The sequence below is a fragment of the Aulonocara stuartgranti genome (genome assembly GCF_965226115.1).
Source record: "Aulonocara stuartgranti genome assembly, chromosome: 5".
Classification (NCBI taxonomy): Eukaryota; Metazoa; Chordata; class Actinopteri; order Cichliformes; family Cichlidae; genus Aulonocara; species Aulonocara stuartgranti.
Window position 1 is genome coordinate 21084571 of NC_138943.1, and position 23567 is coordinate 21108137.

The 23567-nt window shown below is 38.5% G+C and overlaps 1 protein-coding gene and 1 long non-coding RNA gene across 4 annotated transcripts in view; both read left to right on the plus strand.

Annotated features, from left to right (window-relative positions):
- srgap3 (SLIT-ROBO Rho GTPase activating protein 3) overlaps positions 1 to 8866 on the plus strand; it is a 55637-nt gene extending 46771 nt beyond the window's left edge. For all 3 annotated transcript variants that reach the window (XM_082532543.1, XM_082532544.1, XM_082532545.1), the window contains exons 17-22: positions 323 to 550; positions 730 to 803; positions 3210 to 3390; positions 3514 to 3663; positions 3757 to 4066; positions 5241 to 8866. In XM_082532543.1, coding sequence (XP_082388669.1) covers positions 323 to 550; positions 730 to 803; positions 3210 to 3390; positions 3514 to 3663; positions 3757 to 4066; positions 5241 to 5687 — 1390 coding nt within the window. In that variant the 3' untranslated portion in view covers positions 5688 to 8866. The remainder of the gene's footprint in view (positions 1 to 322; positions 551 to 729; positions 804 to 3209; positions 3391 to 3513; positions 3664 to 3756; positions 4067 to 5240) is intronic.
- Positions 8867 to 10653: 1787 nt separating this feature from the next.
- On the plus strand, positions 10654 to 12203 carry LOC309707352. The gene is made up of 3 exons (XR_014276974.1): positions 10654 to 10983; positions 11407 to 11547; positions 12001 to 12203. It is a non-coding gene; the product is annotated as an uncharacterized lncRNA (long non-coding RNA).
- Positions 12204 to 23567: the final 11364 nt, after the last annotated feature.

Genomic DNA, 23567 nt, shown 5'->3' on the forward strand with positions numbered 1-23567 from the left:
GGCTGTGCGGTGTAAGTTGATTCCTTGGAGAGGTTGACTGATCAAAATGTTTTTCAAGTAAGCTGCAGTGATGACTGTACATAAGGACTGAAATCAGGTGAAGCCAGTGACGCCCTAAGAGACGTATCTGCTACTGCAAATTCTGTCAAAATAGACAAAATAGAAAGAGAAATTGAATCGTTTCTAAATGAACTGATGAATCTTAATAATCAGATTAGCACATATTTATGTTGTTTGGTTATCAATAAGGTTTTAGCTAAATAGATGTACAGTTTGCATACATAACAAAAAATTGTGACTTCTGTCCTGTGCCGTCCGTCAGTCTTTCACAGTACAGTGACGAGAACATGATGGATCCATACAATTTAGCTATCTGCTTTGGTCCAACTCTGATGCCCATCCCAGATGGCCAGGATCCTGTAGCATGTCAAGCTCATGTTAACGAAGTCATCAAGACTATAATTAGCCACAATGAAGTCATCTTTCCAAGTCAACGAGAGCTGGATGGCCCAGTCTATGAGAAGTGCATGACAGGGGGCGAAGAGTATTGGTAGGTATTGTGGTACAGTGTAATACGTATGTGATACTATAGTGTGTTCAGCTCTGTTTTGCATTGATTTTAAGGCTGAATTGTGACAGTAAATTAACAAATTCACTGTACAAACATGATTTTTTCATATTTTTATATCTACATATTAATGTCTTTCTGGTCTGTTTTTGTTTCTCTAGTGACAGTCCACACAGTGAACCAGGAACCATTGATGAGGCTGATAATGGGACAGAACCACACACCAGCGATGAGGGTTAGTCGCTTCCTTTTTTTATTAAAGGCCTCGTAATAATTTTTCTCCCACTGACCAACAGTAACAGGCCACCACTTGAATTACTATAAAAGGCTTTAGGACCTAATACCTTTATAACTAAGAGAATACCCATCAGCCTTTTCAGCCTTTTGTTTACTGCTGTGTGCCAACATACCAAACTAAGGTGTTGAACATAAAAAATTATCCTCCTGCTGAACATCTGCATTATTGTTGTGAGAGAGAGGCTATCAAGAAGCCATTCTTAAGGAAGGAAGACGGAGAAAAAGCTGAGCTATGCCACATTACACAAGAACTGGACTAAAAATCAATGGCAAAGGGTCTTAAGGAATGATAAATCCACAAAAAAATCATTTAAAAAGAAAGACTGTCATCAGTATAGAGAGGTACAACAGTGTCTATAGCCGTATGTAAAACACGGTGGAGGCTCTGTCATGATTTGAGGCTACCTGATGGTGTTGGGGGATTATGAAAACTAGAAAGTACCATCAGATTTTGATCCACTGTGCAATACCATCTGGAAAAAGTCTGATTGGCAACAGCTTAATTTTTCAGCATGGTTATGATCCCAAACACACTGCCAATGCAGTACAAACCTATCTGGATAGAAAAACACCAGTGGAACGCCATCAGTCACAGATTGGCCTCCCCAGAGCCTGGACCTTCACATTATTGAAGCATTGTGGGATCATCATGACAGAGAACAGAACAAAAGACAGCCAAAATCCAAAGAAGAGCTTTGTATGTCCATCAAGAACCCCGGAGAACTATTCCTGAAAATTACCTAAAGAGAATTTACAATAAGAGAGTTCAGGCTGTGCTGAAGAGTAAAGGTGGTCAAATCAAATATTGACCTTTAAGCTCTGTTCTTGCTTTATACACTATATCTCCATGCATGTTTGCATTTTTCAATAAATCGCTGCACCTTTTTTCCATTTTTGTAGCAAAGCAAAGAAATAAGGGCCAGTGAAGACTTGCAAACCGCTGTAAGCAGTCAGGCTACCTCTATGCCTATACAGCGTATAAACCTACCTATAAATGGCAGAGCTGTTATTTTCATTTAGCTCTGATGTTAGTGGCCATCTGAACTGTGGTCTTGTGTCTGTAGTTAAATTCAGAACTTCAGCATAACGTTATCATTCTCTCACATTGTGGTAGATGGTAGTTTTAGACTTGTTGTGGTTAACTATTATTCTATTGCTCCAGAGACAACTATTTTTAAAAACAGATATACTGGTCGTTTGCTAAGCAATTCACATTTTAAACATGTGTATAACAAGGATTTCACACAAGACATATAAGAATATATATGTGGGATTTTAGAATTGTTTGTGGATCAGAAAGTCTTAAATATAGCCTGACCTTTTTTATTAGTGCTTTTGACTGAGAGGTGAGCGAGGCTTGAGCTGCAGCGGCTTCTGATCACAACAGCTTAAGTGATGTTTGAAGCTGAAGGCAAGTTGAGTAAAGAGTATTGGCATGCAGCACTGCCTCTTTGATCTATTTGTGTGTGCGTATGTGTGTGTCTGGCCACCCCACCCCCTGCTCTCATGCTTGTTCTTTGTTCAGCATTAGTCAGCAACTCTCCTGAGACTTTCTCCTTTGTGTAGTATTTCCCACTCTTAGCTTTGAATCCATAATCAGGGCAGGCACGTAAGCCAAAACGCAGGTAAAACAGAGAATCATATCTCCTCTCGGTGACAACAACTATCTGTGACATTCATCTGTGTTGTTGGCTCTTTTGGTGCTTTTCTTACTTGGTAAGACCAAAGGCTGGTTTCCTGATGCAAGTTATTCTCCTGCTGGCCTTAGTATTGGGAGTGAAGTGCTGTGTTTTTGCAGTTTGTCTCCTGTGGCAATGCGTCAGGTTTAATTTAAGAAATTAAAATATAGTTCTTACACGCGCTGCAATGACAGTGTCCTTATAGTTGAAATAAAACATGAACAAAGCTGCTTTTCAACTTTGTCTTGTGCTCTCTTCTGTAACACTCAGACACACCTCTAATGGGTTTTCAAAATAAAAGTACACTTGCAGGTTTTCTGGCTCATAGATGATTCCTGTTCAACACACAGTGAACTCTGACTGACCCTACTGGCCTTTTGAAATCCACCTTTCAAATCAAATCAAACTCTCCAGTTCAATTACTATTGAAGCAACCAAGAAATGTTAGAAAACATAATATGTGCTTCAGTTTGTATTTTTACAGCCCACATACACAAGTAATAAAGTTGATATAAAGGAAACGTGCCTGTTTGAGGGATTTGCCACAGAAAAAAGAGCTATGAGATACAGCTTACACAGTGCTGTCTGTCTCGTGGTATGACTAATCATGCTGTGTCCACTTTGATTCGTTTTTTCATGCTTACTTTCTTGTTTGTTTCTTTCAGAAGTGGAACAGATTGAGGCCATTGCCAAATTTGACTATGTGGGACGCAGTCCCAGGGAGCTGTCCTTCAAGAAGGGAGCCTCCCTGCTTCTGTATCACAGAGCATCTGAAGACTGGTGGGAAGGCCGTCACAATGGCGTGGATGGCCTCATCCCTCATCAGTACATCGTAGTACAAGACCTGTACGTGCCAACAGACTGAGCTTTAGTAGTTCTTTATCTTGTGTTAAGTACTGTAAGCCCTTTGTATTTGTTGTAGTCTGCATCCATAGCTTATTCTTAGTGCACCTGAATCTGCTCTTTCAGAGATGATGCGTTCTCAGATAACCTCAGCCAGAAAGCAGATAGTGAAGCCAGCAGTGGACCGTTGCTGGAAGATAAGGGTTCATCCAAAAACGATGTCCCATCACCATGCGAGCAATCACCGGATTACAACTTTGGAGGAGTCATGGGGAGGTACATTTAAAAATAAACACCTTTCATTTTTCAAGTGTTTGTAATGTTGAGACATTTTCTTGACAGTTGATATGATCTGATCCATGTCTGCAGGGTCAGGTTGCGATCTGATGGAGCAGCAATCCCACGTCGCCGAACAGACACCCAGAGTCCAACAAGAGTGCCTGACACTCCACCACGGGCTGCAGCCTGTCCTAGCAGCCCTCACAAGGTATCCATCAGCAAAGGCCGCATGGAGAGCCCAGAAAAAAGGCGCCTTGGTACCTTTGGCAGTGCAGGAAGCATAAACTATCCAGATAGGAAGGGCTATCCTGAGGGCCACCCACTAAGGCCAGTGCCAGGGACCACTCGCCACAGCAGCCTGGGGGACCACAAATCACTAGACACTGAGGCTCTGGCAGAGGTAAGACTAAAATAAACAGTTTTAAATTTTAATTCACAGAGTATGTCTCTTGTCTCAAACATTAATAGGGTACAAGTGAGAACAGTTGACAGGGAAGCTTGTCTGAGAGCAGGAGATGTGACTGTATAGAGTATAAAACATGGACGTAACTACCTGGTTAGAAAAAATGAAGCCAATGCCAAAGTGCATTAAACCTGTGTCTGTCTGACAGCCACCAGATGGCGATAGCTTAGATTGCAAAAAGACGTTTGCTATTATAGAAGTCTACAAGAAAAAGGCTTTCTGTCCTAACCTATGTGAACACTTTTCTTCTGAATTTACGAGTTCAGTCACTCACTTTGGCTCATGTTGGGAAAAAAATCTTCATTATGCCATCTTTCCAAATGGAGGATTATTTGTGGTATGAAACCACAAGCTCATTGGCTAAGGAGTTGTTAATCACAAGTTGTTAGCCAACTAGCATGCGGTTTCACAGTCAGACCCACTAATCCTCATCATATCTAGTTTTTGCTAGCAAGATGGCGACGGCGGAAAAGCTTGATACTTCCTGATAGGTACTGATACTTCACAATGGATGACATCACTGTAGCCAACATCCATGTTTGATATTGTTGCACTCAGGTAGACCTGTATCTCTGAAACCGAAGCTAGAGCACACTGCTGGCCTTGATCCAGGTTCTCTTCATTTGCTAACCAGTGCATAAATAAGCTTGCTTTAGAATTCAGGAAGGGTCAGTTTTTCAAAGGGTTTGGAATAACTAATAAAGTTAGGATTAGTATTAGGGTCTATGGGCAAATGTACAGATGTGCTGATGTATATACATGTACCAATATACAGATGATCTGTATTGCTATACAGAGGGGGAGATATACAGATGTACTGTGAACAAATATACAGATGTGCTACGTATATACAACACAGCTAATTTGCAAAATCCGAAGAGATGCTGGGCCTCGCATGATGCACGCGCCACCATCTTGAGTTTTTTTTCTACCCAGTATGAATATAAACAGGACAATAACAGTGGTATGTTTAAGCCATTTTATGGAAATATAAATATATTCGACATGATAACTAAGCTTTTTGTAAACCGTGTTAAACAAAACTTTTTTAGGTAACGCAGTGGAGTCCTGGCTTTTATTTCTGATTTCTCTGCTTTTTTCGTTTCTTCAGGACATAGAGAAGACTATGAATACGGCACTTCATGAGCTGCGGGAGCTGGAGCGCCAAAACACCGTTAAACAGGCTCCCGATGTTGTCTTGGACACACTGGAGCCAATGAAGAATCCGGTTAGCTCAGAGCCCGGGAGTCCACTGCACACCATTATGATCCGTGATCCAGATGCTGCCATGCGGCGCAGTAGCAGCTCAACATCTGAGATGATGACCACCTTTAAACCGGCTCTCTCTGCCCGGCTGGCTGGAGCACAGTTACGCCCCCCGCCCATGAGACCAGTCCGACCTCCTCCAACGCAGCACCGCTCAAGCAGCTCCAGCTCTTCAGGGGTCGGCAGTCCAGCTGTGACTCCCACTGAGAAGATGTTTCCGAGTAACAATGCATCTGCGGGTTCCAATGTGAATATTTCCGGTGATGGCGGAGATAAGTCTGGTACCATGTAGCAAAGGTGGAAGCTTGTAGGCAAGAGGCCTGTGAAGCTTTCCAAGTGGGAGAAAAGCTTATGGAAACAGATGTTGATGTGTGCAAACCAGATACGGATATACTCCTGTCTGTTTTTTGCTTGACTTAATTCGTATATAAAGGATGCCACTAAAGCTTCTAAAGTATGTTACCATGGTAATAAAGCAGTGGCAGAAGCTGTAGAGGTGTGATAAAGCTCAGCTCTCTTTGAAACTTGATTTAACTAGACTAAATGTGTATAGGAATACGTGTATTTCAGTTATACCTCAGTTTTAACAAAAGTCTGTGGCCATGTTCTTGTTTCAGAGATGCAATGAATGCAAGTAAAGCAATACTTGTGTGAAATTTGGTTTTCTGCCCATCACATATCCAGTCCAGCCAATCTTTCAGTCCCTCCTCTTATGTGAAAACGCCTCACGTCGGCAGTTGTTCAGGCGTAAAAATATGTCCGTTTGTCCATTTTGGGCAAAGGCCTTATGGCTGTAAATACAAAGTTACTTGAAATAAACATCCTTTCTGTTTGTATTATAATACATTGGATCTTCAGCAACATAACAGTGAAATTTATTCCTGCATGCACAGATTGGGGAAAATAAGGGAAAGTTGCATCACTGAAAGGAGACTTGCAATGAAATGATCTGTGAACAAGCTTGCTAATTCTAAGAAATCCATATGACTTTAAACTCTGATCCACAAGAATGAAAAACTAAAATCAGGATTCAGATGCCCACATATTAAAAAAAAATAATGCCTTGCCACCATACATTGACTTTTCATGTGGGTTTCGCTGCAAAAGATGGAGCATCTTGGCATGAAGATGATCTGTGAAGTCTTAGAAATTACTAATCAGTACTAGAGTAAAATAAGTCAGCCTCTACCATCACGCATGGTTGAACAGCGGACAGACGTAACACGGCTGTTTCCATATTTTATTTTGTTTTTCTAGTTGCTGTGTATGGAATGCAGAAGAATAATGCACCAACTAATGTAGGAATCCTGTGGTAAACTTGTACATAATATATAGCTAGTAATTTGTAAGTGTTATTTGTGTACAGGTTAATATGAAATGTCGTAAAGGGTTGATATGAATGGCACTTGTAAGGATTCTGAACCACCTTTTTATCATTTCCGGTAAAGTTCAAACATTTTGACTGAAAAAAAAGAAAAGAAAACAAAGAGTTCAGATCATCATTCACCATAGTACTGTTCAAATGGTACTCATGTGAACTATAGACCACTAATTGCTGCTGGAAACAACACAAAGTATGTTTTTGACATATCTTTCAGTCTCTTCTCAGTTCGCAAAAGGTTTTCAGGTTCAAGTCATATTTGGGTGATTTTTAGTATTATGAAAGAAACAGTGAAACTTCTGATGGTTCCTCTTTCACACTGAAAATGCTGTGCTCACCCAGAAAAGCTGGAGAACTAGATGTGTTAACGTGCAGTCATCAGAACGGCCTCCTTCTTTCTGCCTTTTACATGATAGATTGTCTATGGTTACCGATACACTCAGATTGTAGACTCGTACTCTTAGTTGGAAGAAATCTAAAGAAGAACATTTAAGTATTTATATCTACTGTACCTCTTGTCATCCTGACAGCTGTAATCTAAAGACCCTGTAATCCGCATCCCAAAGAGCCTGCTCTGTTCTGCATGTCTTGCGCTGTAATGTGGGACTCGACGGTATGTGGTGCCTTGGCTTGGTGAAACGCACAACTTAATTAAAAATTGGACTAAGTAACTGCCCTTAGTATTTACGTGGGTTGAGAGTGATGAATTAAGATACTCATAACTGTTGCTAGATCAGAAGTGAACAAGAACTAACAACGCCTGATTGAACAAAAGCAAAATAACAAAAATGCATCGAATCTAACAAAAATTATTCGCATTGAAATCACAGTTTCCCTGTCAAATGCAGACACCTGATGTAAAATGAAAATACTCGCTTGTTGTTGGTGTATTGTTTGCTTTTCGACTATCAAATTATTTACCTATATACAAAAGTACAGGGTGGAAGGATTAGTAAGAACAGAGAGCTAGTACAGCCAGAATAAAGTTGATATAGCATTTAAACGTACACAGTGCTGTCACCCCCTCTGCTGGTTCCTGCTGGTATTGCATAAGCAAGCGGAGGCTATTGCTCTCGATGGGCATTATGATCCAGAATCATCGCAATGGTTTAATGAATCCTTCTAGTTTTAACATCTTATTAACCTGGTTATTAGTTTTGCACCAGTTGATCTACAGTATATGAAGTTAATGTTACAAAACGCTTCTGTTATTAAAATATGAAGAAAGCACACAATTCAATTTAAAAGGGGGGAAATAAATTACATTTAGGTAGATTATTATTTTTTGTTTTGTTTTTATTTATAGAATATAAGTGGAGCAGAAGATTTGAGTGCCTTTTGTGCACAACATCAATTTTTATTGAACTTTTACTTTTTTACTTTTTTAACTGTGATATGTGGTTAGTTGTCATGTTTATTATAAACTGATGTTGCCTTCTTTTAATCTTTATTTTCTCTTGCTACTCAGTAGTCAGGCCAACATAAGTGTTATATTGTGTATAAAATCATTGAACTGCTCGTCTGTGCTTGGGTGAGACCTGAAGATCAGGAGCTATAAGAACTACTGTATACGTAATTTACTGGCAGAGCTCGGTAGAATCATCTCCTTTACTTTTTGGGGGTTTCCCTGTGAACTGCCTGTGCTGTGGTTGAGCCTTTAATTCTTGCCATTTTGCTCCTTCCCTTTCAAAAAAACATCGCTGCCAGATGGACTCATATGGACCCTCTACATGAGAGGTTATAAAGGCACTTGGTGCACTCTCATCAGTCCCTACATGTGATGTTACAGTGCCATTTTCTTTTCTGGAATGTGTGCTTAAATGGGTTACACTGATAGTCTGGTGACAAGAGAAGACAGCAAGCTATTAATCAAGAAGAAAATCCCAGTATGAGAACAGAATATGGCCCCATCGGAGGACCGGAGTGTGAGTTGCTGTCACGCTGTTTACTTTCTCTTTAATTGTTTGTCTGGTGATGCTGTTTGTTGGTGAGTGTCTGGTGGGTTGAAACCTGTGATGTAACGTACATCATGCCACTGACTGGATGTTGAAAACTCCTGCATCCAAATAAAAACCATTATTGCTCTGTCATCCAGACTTTCTGAGTCACTGGTTTTGATGCTTGAAAAGAAAAACAAAACAAAACAAAGAACGTAATCAGAGAGATGTTTGTCTTCTGTCTTGAAATAGCCATACATCTTTAATGGGAAACCTTGTCAAGGCTAAACATTACTGTAAGTGTAATATTGAGGTACATACAACTTCTCAAAAAAACTCAGAAAATATGATCTAGTGTTACACATTAAACTATTCAGCAATTTAAAAAAAAAAAAAAAAACGACCTCCAGCTTGAAGTTTCTATTCAATTCGGAGCCACAATGTTACAGTATGCATAAACCATGGGGTTTTTTTCGGCACACCTGTTTAAGTTTACAGCACAGATGTCTAATCAGCCAATCACATGGCAGCAAATCAGTGCATTTAAACATAGAGTCCAGATGACCTGCTGAAGTTCAAACTGAGCATCAGAATAGGGGAGAAAGCAGATTTCAACACGGTGTGGTTGTTGGTGCTAGATGAGCTGGTCTGAGTAAGTAGGAAACTGATGATCTGCTGGGATTTTCCCACACAACCATCTATAGGGTTTACAGAGAATGTGCCGAAAAGGAGAAAATATCCAGTAAGCATCACTTCACCTGATAAAAAAATGTCTTGTTGATGTCAGATGGCATCAACTCTGTAATGCTATCATGTCAATATGAACCAAAATCTTTGAGAAAAGTTTCTAGGACCTCGTTAAATGTGCACCACAAATAATAAAAACAGATCTGAAGGAGAACAGGGGTCCTACCCTGTCATAACAGGATATAACTAATGATGTGGCACTGAGTATATAATGGACAGCATGGAACTGTACTACGGCATGTTAAAGTAAAATCATTATGTTTAGAGACACTGCTTAGGTATTTTTATCAAGTACAATTTTGATTGCCGTGTGTGCACAGTGAAGAATGTTTTATTGTTATTATTATTATTATTAATTCTGCAAAATCATCAGAATCAGAATACTTTATTAATCCCGAAGGAAATTAGGGTTACAGCAGGCAGCACGCTAATGGCGCATGCGCACTTACAAAGCAACCTTCTGACCTTCTGACCAACTTTACACAAACATCACATCACAAAAGCATGATAAATTAAAGTAAACAAAAAAGTATTTTAGCAACATGTTAGGCCAGCTTGTTTCTGAAACTCTGCTGGAGGTATGAACACCATTCTCCCAAAACATATTCCAGCATTTGGTGTTTTGATGAGTGCATTGGAGAACTCTTAAAAACATGTCGGTCCAAAATCTCTCGTGACTGTGAAAGTCATTGCATGTAATTATCTAATTTTTGTGATTTACTCAGACTGTTAGAAGATCTGTAATACTCCAGGGTTTGGGGCATTGTGATTGTGGATGAGACCACACCCATCAGGATTGAAATGCGTAATTAAATAATCAAAGTGATGATTCAAATCATCACTTTGATTTGAATCACCAGACGGTGATCGTTCTTTCTAGAGACAAGTGAACCTCTGCCATGCCAGAAACATTAGAACACAACCCTCCTGTCACCCATTTATATATAAAAGCTCCCTGAACTCTAATCACATCTGTTCTCCATGAATGAGGGACAGATGACAAATACTGCAGATGGATGATCTTTGTTTTCACAGTTCAACAGCAATGCAGGGGGTTTATGTAAAATTAAAAAATGATGCCGCCCGTTAACCAGATTTCGTAGTTCATTCAATGGCCACGCGATGGAGACTCTGCCGCACAGAAAGTGTCATAAGCTTTACATGTTAAGTAAGCAGTCAGCAAGCAGCAATGGTGCAATGCGTCTCCTATGCAGCTGGCGGCAGTATGCAGCTCAAAATAAACTTAAGGCACCGACAAATGCAAAACACTGGGCGCGAATAACGTTACAGGTGTATCAATTCTTGTGAAGGGCATGGCTGCAGGAAACAAGTCCGTTTCTGAGTTACTCAGAGAACTTGCTAACCGCTTAGATTGAACGTCTTCACCTCAGTCTGAGTATTGCAGCAGTGTACTGGAGATGAAGTGGTCCCTGGTCCAAGTTCTCATCACAACCGCACAGGGTTAACGTTAGCAAATGCTAACGCTATCACAGCTAGCTCCACTCCACGAAACGCTGTTCAGGGTAAGTAACGATATGTTATTATTGCTTGGTTAGTCTGTCTGTCTGGCAAATATGAGCTTTTTAAACAGTTTAGTCACAGATTTTTTTTAATACTGTTTTTTATCATAGCAAAGAATTCTATAAATTAGGTAAGAGAAAATAATTGTCTTCTGGGTTAATGTCTGTATTACTATTTACATTGTTGTAGGCAATAGTTATTCATGACTGTTTTAAAGTGGCTTATCTTCTGTGCTAATATGGAAGACAAGTAATCTATGTGAAAGAAAAGAAAGCAATTTTAGTTCAACGTAGTGATTTTGTAAGTGGGTATAATTTGAAAATGCTTTTACTAGTATAGTGGATGTTCTTTAAATATTTAACATTTAAAGTGTGTGTCACTTTACAGACTCCAACTTCAGTTTTGGTTTGGTCTCACCGTTGTAGGTCATAACACAAACAAGTCGTCAAGTCAAGCAGCTGAGGAAAGGGCTTAAGGAAACCATGGTATGGCCGCTTCTGACAGAAAGATCAGACATCATTCCTCCTTTCTTACCAAGGGAATCAGAGACTGCTCCCTGTTGTGAGGTAAGGTCAGGTCACATCTTTTAACATCTGAATACTAGTAGAGCTGGGCGATATGAGATTTTTTCATATCACGATATATATATATTTTTTATAAAAGGACAAGAGCGGTGAGGTCTATCACAATAGTTTAATTTTTCTATTGAGAAAAAGTTATTTCGCAATACATATCGTTCTATCGCCCAGTTCTACACTATAGTATAATTTTGTTTTGTTATTTGCTCCATGCAATACATAAGAGTGGTGGCATTATCAGTTGCACTAGAATTGTATGTAGACTACTTTTAGCTTTGTTAACATAAAAATATCTATAAAAGCTACAACAGCAATTTGAGTGGGGCAAAAATGTCTGGTGCCCTGTATGTAAGTGGTCATCTTTTATGGTATTTCTCTATAAAAGATTCAAAATAATGAATATAGGATGTCATTATAGTTTAAAACAATCTTCTGTTGCAGCATCTTGTGCACAACAAAAAGCCCTTATCAAGTTTTGGACAGGATGGGAAGTCTTGCCGAGAAATGACTGTGGAAGTGGTCAACAGCAATCTTCCAAAGTCTTCCACCGGTTTTGAAGTACTACGTCTTCCTGCACACTACTGTACCTATGAGTCATTTCTAATGGACATTCAGGTGTGTCTCAACTCTACTGACTCAGGTTTTGGTCTGGTTTATGATTGATTCCATAACCACATGGTAAAATTAGACCATTTCTTCTTTCTTGCATCACATTGCTGTACTCAGTGTTCAAAGAAACGGACAATCTAGTGAGTTCTAGTTCTTTTTAATACACTTGACAGTGAAAAATACACACTACAGGTGTGCATTTATGGCTTTTTTAATATAAACTGATGAAGAGTTCAGATATCAAAATCAGTTGTTCACTGTACATTATAAATTACACAATATGTTTTGTTTATACTCGCTACTGATACAAAAAAAATTTCTAGAAAAAATTATTTGAATTAAGATGTTACACTACTGTACTGTGTTCATTGTATTAAATCTGCTCAGAGTTGACATGTACTGTATATCCAACCAAGAAATGAATATCATTAAAGTGACAGCTGTATAAAACAAATCCTGTTTTATAGCCACTCACTGTTTTGTTGAAAATGAAATTGGTTATGCTGTTTTGAGTCAGTATTAGCTACAAAGCTGTAAAAATTAAAAAAAAAAAAAAAAAAAAAAATCCTCCTGACATAGAAACTGATTAAATGTAATAATGTCTTTCTACAAGTGATTCTGAAGTATTGGTAGCACAGCAGGGTCTTGTTCATTCAGTGCATCTGGGAGCTGAATCTCAGGAATGGTGATCTCATTTGATGGGCAGCGATTATGTTGTCCTGTCCAGTCCACACCATAATCCTCATCAACCTGAAAGAGCATGCACATGTTTTAAATCTAAACTGAAGAGGTGTTTCCTGCAGCTGTTCCTAGATGGACTTATTGAGTCTGCCAGGGCCTATGTGAGTTGCTTAGGCATTGGCTACCAACTAATTATTCATTCACCCATTCTAGGTCAGGATTGGTTCTCTTCAGGTATAACAAATTTAACTTTGTTTAAAGTATTGCCATCTATACCTGACAGGTGGGATAAAAAAGAATGGCTTGGGAGACACACAGCAAATCTCAAAGTTTTCCAATTAATGCTGAAAGAACCAAGGATGTAAATGTATTCTTGTTTTAGCTTTGCCGAAGACACCAGAGAAAGTATATCTATAATGCTGCTGAAATAGACAAAACCATTTCAATAAACTCGCTATTTAACATCAACCTTGTTATGCGTTATCAGAGAACAATCAACTGCAAACAGCAATGAAACATTCAACTATGTACTATTTAAAGCACTAATGACCCTGTTGTCTAACAAGATGTGATAAGTAAGTAGACTGTGGAAAGCTGGTGGGTCTACTCTCTGTGTAAAAGGTTCCTACAGGCTCCACTGACCCCAGTCTCCGAGTTAACACACTAACAGCTAACACTGCTAAACGTGTCTCAACGCCGAGATGGCGCCGATAGCTTTAGCCGTAGCTGCCCCACTTTAGACAGTAACAAAAAAAAGTAAGCGATAATAATTCATTGTCAAACGTCATAATTAAGGTCAACATCTAAACAATGCTGTGTACAGAATCACACAGGTGCTCAATTACAGCATAAACTTACCTTAGACCTTCCTCCGTCATTTCCCTCCTAATTGTGCTCGGAGACACAGAAAACGTATCGGCAATTACCCCGACGGTTATCCCGGACAGCACTAAAGTCCTGAGTGCTGCACCGGGATTTCTAGACGTGGACGGCCAACATTTGAAGACTGTTCTTCCTCGGCGTATTCCAAACGAACACGGTGCTGAATTGCTCTTAAACCTTCGACAATGCTGTCATCGATGCTAAGATTTTGAAGAGCAATTATCATCCAGACATTTCAGAAACATCATCTAAACGACTCAAAACAGTATCTACAGGTAAATGATCCCTCTCTGATTTGCTTAAATGAGCAGAACTGGCTGAAGTTCACACCAGTCCGCCATCCTCCGTGACTTTTGACCTAGCACGCTGTTGCTAGCTGTAGCAGCCGTCCGCGGAGCCGGTATCCAGGAAAACTAGTCGATGGTAAACGATAAGCCAATAGGTGCAAAGGTCCAGCCCACTTACATTGATTGACAGACAAAGTCATTCTGCTGAAAAGTCGCATTATGAAATAAATAGGCCATCGGGAAAAACGGGATTTTGAAATAAAGACTGACTTTGAAAAAAGGTCATTTTGGACTAAAAACGGCTGGAAATAAATAAAATGCCTCAGGAATAATCTCTGTTATTGTGAAAAATAATGACCATGAAATAATATTTCACAATAATAAGTAAATTTATATAGCAGAATGCAATATATTTCACAATAATGAGCATTGTTTTCAAAATGTGTTCCATGATTTCACAATATCATTCTCACATTACATATCTGTGTCTTATTTATTCACATAGTTATTTATTTCATCTTGACCTATTTATTTATTTAATTTTGAACACTTTGGAGTTCCATAGTAAAGAGCCATAGAACATTCATGCTAATAATAAAGCCAGTTTTAATTTCATTCAACATTTCCATGTGGATTCTTTTATAGCTGTAAAATAAGCAATATGTACTTTTCGTCATGCGCAAAGAGATGATGTCAGAAAATTAATTTACATTAACCAAAGCAGAGACCTGAAAAACTGGAACGCACCACCTGGTTTGATTTTTTTATTTTTTATTTCAGCCTACAGTCATGTGAAGGAAGGAAGCTTTCACAGGACTCTAAGCAGTCCTGTGAAATATTAAGTACATCTTTACTGTTTTCAGAGAAGTTAAGATGGTAAATAGCAGTCAGGTGATGCTGATCAAATTTGTGAGCGCCTCAGTAAAAGCAGAGGTTTTGGCAGTTTGCAGGTTTGACACATTCAGGTGTGTATTAATGCAATGTCATCTTCTCAGGAGTGGGAATCTCGGAAAATTCAGCCAAAGGTCAGGCCATGCTTGGAGAAACTGTCTCAGACTGCAGGTCTCCTCCTTTAGCAATACGATAAGAAAAAAGACTGAACAAGCATGGCTTGTTTGGAAGGGTTGTCAGGAGGAAGCCTCTTCTCCCTAGAAAAGAACATGGTATCAAAACTTAGCGTTGGAAAGTTGCACCTGAAGAAAAAAACCACAAGACTCCAGGAACAACTTCCTTTGGACATACCAGACCAAAGTGGAGATCTTTAGCCATAATTCACAGCACTATGCTTGGCAAAAACCAAACATAGCATATCAACTGTGGCACACGGTGGTGGACGGATGATAGTTAGGGCTTGTTTTGCAGCCATAGGACCTGGGCAACTTGCAGTCATTCAGTCTACCTTGTAAACCTCTGTATGTGGCCATCTGTCCAACAAAGGTTACTGCTAAAGCTTGTCCCACTTTGGGTCATGTGACAGGACAATGATCCCAAGCAGAGCAGCAAATTTACAATGACCAAGTCCAGACCTCGCCCTGATTGAAATACTGTGCCAGGATCTTAAGATACCTGTGCACAAAACAAATCCCTACTGTCCTCAATTAACTGAAGCACTGCTGTAAAAAAGAGTGTGTCAAAATTCCTTCAGTGATCTGAGAGACTCACAGAGTCATACAGAAAATGATTACTTCAAATATTGCTGCTGAAATTTGATATAGAAGGTATCGAATCACAATGTGTGTTGTTTTCACATGACTGCACAGAGTGCTATGAAGTCTTTCTTTTCCCCCACAAATGTCATTACAGAATTACAATGCACTACAGCACATTACAGTAAACTAAAATCACACAGAGTGAGTGAGTAAGTAGTTCTTCTCCATAGTACTTTGGCACTGTACATGAATATGAAAGGGACTGAATCAGAGATGTTTTAGTTGAGAGAGAGCCTAGAACAGATTGAAATTAGATTTGGCAAGAAAGACACTTCTGTGGAAAGATGAGAACATCAGGCTTTATTATTTTTCATAGCTTTTCAGTCTGTTGGATAAAAATGAGAGTGCAGAGGAGATTCCTCAAATACATAATATTTTACACTGTATGCCAATTGTTAAATTTATTTTAGTGATTCCTCTTTATTAAAAAAAAAAAACAAGTTCTGACCTCAATTAGAAATGGAAACATTTTATTTCCAACAACAACTCAGTCAGCAGACTTGCATGGCTATAGTAGATTTCAACACCTCCAAATTCAGTGACATTTCTAGCTATGCCTGTATCTTTGAAATGCAGGAGTGGAGCAGGGTAGTGCATATACAGCATGCATAATAAACGTAGCTTCAAGACAAAGATCTACAGACATGTTGGCCCTGCAAATGTTATTGTTTATGTGCATCCTCCTACAAGTCAAGCAAAACAAAAAAAAACATGACATGCCTTGCATGAAACCAGGTCAATAAATATTACTGATTACACCCTGACAGCAAATAGGTGGACATGAAAGCTCTGGGATTTTACAGTTGTTTATTTGTGTATTTATTTATTTTATTGCATTGTTGTAAAGTTGTGATGACTCTCTTTGAATGGTGAGATTTCATATAAAATAAACCAAACCAAATGTTTCACTGCAGATATTTGGGCTCAAATCTTATTTGTTGTTAGTACTTAATATTTATCATCAATTCCTTTATTGAGCTAAAGCAAACCTTCCCGGAAAATAGACCATTAATATAAGGGTATTAAATGTACTCTGAGCCTCTCATTCAATAGTTGAATGTCTATGAAATTGTATATTCTTTGAATGTTGACTGCATGAACTAATGCAACTCAAACTGCAGTTACATTTAGAAAAAGATGTGTTAAATCACTGGTTGTAAACCACATGTCAGACTACAAAAAAATACTATAGAAACTCAGGTATCTGGGCTATCGATATACACTGAAAAAAATGTTTCTCTAAACCAACTTTAAAAAATTGCTCAAATTTTACCTTTAAAAAATCTGCTTAAAAAAGCAGATTTTTTTAAAGGTAAAACCAAAATTTTGTCGCAATCAGCTTGCTAGAAACAAAGATACATTCTCCTTTCAAGGACCAAATTTATTATAGAGTGTTTTTTAAACAAAGGCTGCGTTTTATGTACAAAAAAATCAATAGAAATTAAAAAATAAAGTACTGAAGTTATCAGTGCTATTTACACAACAGTTGCTAAAGAGAAAAAAAAGAACATCAGACAAAATTAAGCAAAACGATTCCCCTAAAAAGTGATATTGCTAATGTATTCATTAACATTTCTATCACTGTGAAAACACACTGTAGTTCTAATTTCTCCTAAATTTGAGTCTGTTCCTTCCTAATATAAACTCACAGAAATTCCTTAGACTTTCCCTGAAGTGTATCTGAATACAAATTAGCTCTAAAAGACAAACAAAACAATGCAGTGTCCACATGTCTCTTTCTCCATGAAATCTCCATGAACAATTTGTTGTGTTTGAGCTCTCTGGGATAGCTCGAGCTGACAGTGTAGATCAGTCCAGAACCAAATATGTTCACTGCTTAAGTGAAATAATAGCACAGAGCCATGTGAGTGACGTCACATGGTCATGTGACACAATCACCTTTGACTTCAGAATCAGAATCATTTATTAATCCCTGAGGAAATTATGTGGTTACAGTTGCTCCAAAACAATAAGAGCAGTAACTGACTGAACTAAATTAAATAATACAGTATATTATGTATAAGTTAAAAAATAAAAGAAATAGCTCTAATATATACAAATGGCTCAATTATAAATATCCAGAATATTACAGAGATTAAATATGTATGTTTGACATTTTACTCTAAACCGTAAACTATAAAACTTTTTATTTGTTATTTTCACTGTAGAGGGTGTGCAAAAGGATGTCACTATTGCACTGTGCTTTATATGCAGGAGGGGATAGTCACAGGCAGGAATGATTTCATGTGTCATTCGGTGTTGCATTTGGGTAATCTCAGCCCCTGCCTGAACGTGCTCCTGTGAGTGGCCAGCACATCATGGAGTAGGTAGAAGGTATTGTCCAGAAATGTCCTTATCTTGGACAACATCCGCCACTCCTAAACCACCTTAAGGGTTTCCACATCCATCCCCACAACATTACTGTGATTGTGGATCAGTTTATTGAGTCTGTTAGCATCTGCGACAGCATACAACAGCATAGAGGATGGCACTTGCTACAACAGACTCATAGACATTCTTGAGCATTTTCCAACAGATGTTAAAAGACCTCAGCTGCCTTAGGAAATAGAGACGACTCTTGCCCATCCTGTAGAGTGCAGTGGTGTTTTTAGCACAGTCCAGTTAATTATCTATGTGTACAGTTCCCTGCAATGTCCTCCGCAATGTCCAAACCAACTCCTTGGATTAAAACGGGGATCACTGGTTTCCTGGTCCTCCTAAAGTCCACAATCAAATCTTTGGTCTTTGTTACGTTGAGCTGCAGATGATTCTGTGCACACCACGTGACAAAGGAGTCGACCACAGCCCCGTACTCCATCTCATCACCCTCACTGATGCATCCAACCACCGCAGAGTAATCAGATAAACCTGAGGATGGCAGGTCTTTGTGCTGTGGCTGAAGTCTGTGGTGTGGAGGGTGAAGAGGAAAGGGGAGAGGACGGTCGCTTGTGGTGCCCCTGTGTTGCTGATCACCTTGTCAGATGTTGACAACGCACATATTGTGGTCTTCCTGTCAGTTAGTCAGCTATCCAGGACACAAGAGAAGCATCCACCTGCATTGCTGTTAGCTTATCACCCAAAAGGGTCGGCCTGATGGTTTTGAATGCACTGGAAAAGTAAAAAAAAAAACATGACCCTCCAAGTGCTCGCCGTCAGGTCACTGAAATACACTTGAAGTACATATTAACTTAAGGGCAAAGTATTTGTTGATTTTTCCACATGGGATTCTTAATTTTGGGTAAAGTGAAATAAACAGTTTCAAATGAGCTAAAGCAATTTTCCATTGCAGCAATATAAAATTTCAACTGAACTAAATGGCATGGATGTTTCACAAGTGTAGACTGACAAGGGTGTCTGCCAGCTCAAAAAGCTGCGTGTGTCTGTGTGTCCATGTGTGTATCCGTGTGTGTGTCTGCCCGCACATTTAATGTTGTCTGTCTGCATCTCTGGGTGTCGCTTCCTCCCTTCCCCTCCTTTGTCTGGCTTTCTCACCTGCCTGCACCTCATCATCTCATCTCTAACTTCTCCAGCCACTCTTCACCCAATAATTCTGTCTGCTGTGCTGGTAGTTTGTTGCCTTATACTTTCCTTCATGCTAAACAGTTCCTTCTGTGTGCTTGGATCACTTGTGTGTGCCTGCTAGCAACCCTGCTCATCTATTACCTGGTGCTCTCCTGCCAACCCACTCTCCCCTGGCAAACTCAGTGCCTCGTCTCTCCAAAGCCCTGTCTCCAGCCAGCCCTGGACTCCATCCCAGCCACCTTTCTCTCAAACACTTGTTTCCAATAAAACCCTAAAACTGCTTCCTGGTATCCTGCTTGAAAATCCACTTGTTGCCAAACAATATTATAAGGCGAAAGAGGTACTGTTACTATTATCTAATAACCAATTTTTAAAATGATGTGAGGTAAAAAAAAAATAAAAAAATAAAAAATAAAAATATGAAATTGAGAAATAACCACAAAAAAGAGCTGTAGTTTATCTTAGAGTTTGTAACATAACTATTTTAATTTAACAGGTACTTTTCAGGTAAAACACAATGACTGGATTTAGTTTTATATGAGATTCTTTTCTCTGCACATAAGAAAATAAAACAGCATGCAGCAGTGATTCATGATGTGTTTGTTGGAGCTTGCTTAATGGGTAGCTGTTTAAAAAACAGAATATATATTTTCAGTCTCTGGAGCGGCACAATCTCATCTAGTGAAATGGATTTCAGTGAAAGTGAAAGCTAGCATCCTTAACAAATTTCTTATGAGTGGCGCTTGTTTGAATCCACATTAAAATGCTACACTTCGCTGAAGAAACGCTGATCATGATTTCCCCACAGACTCCCCAGTTCAAAGGTTCTGCATAATGTCTAAGGAGCAGCAGCCTGTCGGACATTTCTCAATGTAAAAATCATAAACACAAGGCTCAGTTTCTACTGTAGACTCTGAATTACAAATAATGGCTACAAATTATGCGGAAAAGGCTAAAACTGTGATTAATTTTATAAACGTGTGAATAAGATAATCTTTTAAAAATCTGGCTCCAGAAATGTGTTTGTGTGTGTTTTTTTTTTCATTCTGATATTTCACTGTTTTGCATTGGACAGAATGATGTTTGTGCACGTTTAGATGCTTCTTCTTTTGCAAATTTGAATATAGTCCATATATGAAGACAGACAGTGCATTTAACTTTTAACATGAGAATTTTTAAAATATTTAGGGTCCTTGACAGGGTCTTTTGGGGGTAAAACATAGATTAAAATTGAGACTTTGTGCAAAACAGTGTTGGTCTTAAAGTTCTGTAAAAATCTCTGTAGCTGACTTTTAAGATTTAACTAAATAGTTTTGGCTTGCTGCCTTTATTCAACCTCAATTTAAGAAGAGAGAACCTGCTTTCCCTGCCAGCTGGCGCTCTGTGCAGTAACTTATAATTAAGCAGTGATAGCATGAATCACAACAGTTAAAGTTTAACAGTTAAAGACAAATAGCTTTGTGAATAATCTATATGGTGCTAAATACTGAGACATTTTTTCTTTCTTTTTGTTGTCAGGATAACAGCAAATATTCCAAAAGTATAAAAAGTAAAAGTTGAACAGCTCATTTTGACCTGCTGCCAACTATTTGTGATTCCATCTACAGTATATCATAATAATGTTTTCTCCATGTGAGGAGAACGTTAGAAAAATGCTCTGACCACAGGGCAGATAAAAAAAAACAAAAACATAATATTACAGATTACAGCTTCATAATATCAGAAAACATTGCACCAAAGATAATCCTTAAACACACATAAGCAGTAATTCAGTTCTCTGAAAAGAACATCTCAAAATTACAGACTGAACTAGAAACAGAGTAAAATAGCTGGTAATGGGTTTAATCTGTAACACAGTTCCTGAAAATCTGAATTGGAGACTCTTACAGGCACTCAGTACATCATGTCATCTTACTAATATAGGGATATATTTTCCACTTGGCGGAGCATCCAGTGATTAAACATCCTCAGTTTCCAAGCCCATAAGAATGTCTCTATAGAGTGCTGAAAATTGACTGGATGGCCATATGGCTAAACTGCACTAATCAGACTTTTAGTCTCTTCTACATGGTTCCATATCTGTTTGTGTTATTTGTCCTTTTCTGCTTCTTTTTTGAGCATTTATCACACAGCAGTTTAGATTGACATATTTTGAAATTGGTCGGTGTACAGGGCCATGACAGTGATTTCTTCATTTGGTATAGATTTGCAAACTTAAAGCATGCTTCAGCCTTTTGAGATGTAATATTCAAAGAGATAAATGAATTTTGGCAAACACACACACACACACACACACACACACACACACACACACACACACAAACACACAGGGAGAGAGAGAGAACTGAAAACATTGTTTTAGTGTGAAGACTTTTGGCTGGGAAAAAGCAAAATAAAGCTGCATAATATTATCTATAACCAAATTAATTCAGTGAATCAGACCTAACATAACAAACTGAAATGTAGAAGCTTGTGTTGCCTTGACATTTACAATGTCAGTGACACAGATGACATTTTTGGCTGCCTTGCAGTCTAATAGGTGAAACATCGGTCACACAGGAAATAATGGATGGTGAAAAATTGTTCGTTATTTATATATATTATTTATATATGAAGAAAAAATAAGATAGCAACCTATTACAGAGGCATGACCTTTTCCATGACACTTACTGTGATTAATGCTCAACATCTGTGTATATAAAGGTGGTCATTAAATCACTGAATATCTGCGATACAGTGGCTGTAAGAGTCCAGTAAGCTGTAAGAGTGCTGAATAATTAGTGAGTTTTTTCAATCATCACAAGGATTTCAGGTTAAACTGTGTTCATTGCTATTTGTTTGATATCCTTGCATTTAAGGCTGAAATCCCAAAATAATCCACTTCAAATCCAAAAAAGTTGCCCCATGATCAGAATTTTGATGTAGACTCTGTAGTATTCTTTCCACTTCCACTGACTTTATCTATATAAGCTGGAGCCATCTGATAAATAACAGCAGGGAACCATTACAAGAGAATTTAATCAAACTGCAATGATTACAAAACAGACACCGGTTTATAATGGCAGCTATTTTACACAAGGATAGTTGAAACTGTCCTTTCAGACTTGAGCTTCAGATTTAAGAGCAACATGTATGCATGTTCTGGGAACAATTAAGCCCAAAGTGCAGCATTACAAAGGTCTTAGTGCCTTGTTAAGGATACATGATCAATGACATTGGGGCTTGGAATGGCCACAAGCTACAAACTGCCAGCTGGCATTTCAAATCCAGCCCTGTGTTGTATTGATCAAATTGGAAATATCTCTTTATCGAGGCAGTGGCTTTACTTCCAAGGTCAGCATCTTATCTCATGACTTATTAGTGAAAAGCATTTACTTTGTGTTTGTCTGTTCTGCAGATACCAGTTTGTATTATTTTGAAGCTAAAGCTGCCTGACAGGGCTAATTTCATTTTGTCTGCTGGTACAGTACACCCATAAGAGGCAAAGTAAAACACAGTCAGAGTGAAATGTCAGAGTTGGAAGATGTTTTCTGCTTAACTTTTTGTTAACCATGGTGGAGTTAATGGCACTGTCACCTCACAGCGAGAAGGTCCTGTATTTGAATTTTGGACCTTTCTGTGTGGAGTTTATATATTCTCACTGTGTCTGCATGGGTACTCCTCAGGGATTCCTCCCACAGTGCAAAGACTTGCATGGGTTCAGGTTAAATGGTGATTTTGATTTGACTTTATGTGTGAACTATTGTCTGTTTCTGTGTGGTGGCCCTGCGAGAGAGAGGCGACCTGTCCAGGGTATACCTTGTCTCTTGCTCTGTGGATTCTTTAAACATCATGACTTAAAGAAAAACGTTAACCAAACCTTCACGATTCAGTCTAAGTGCATTCAGTCAAGTGTATAAAACACAGCAAAGATGCAAAGATTTACAGCAGCTGTTAAATGATACAAGAGCTGGATTGTTTGAGATTCTGAGAAAAGACAATGGAGTAAAAGTAAAATGTCTTTTATCAGGTGCTCACAGGTTCTTGCACTAACATTAAGTACAAATAGTTTAACTAATTGGTTTTTGTTTCTTGCTTTATTTTTTGGTTGCTTTTCTTTCTTTTTAAAACACTACATAAAATTTTTAAATATTTTAAAAAAGAGTTTGACTTAAAAATAATGAATTTACTGCAATTCATTTATTAATGACTTTTATTTATTTTTATTTTTTCCCCATAAAAAACTACATCAACTGCAAGCTTTAGAAACAGTCAAGTGATCTTTTTTTTAATTAATTTTGTAAGGCTTCACTAGTGAGGTCATTTCCTCTTAAATATG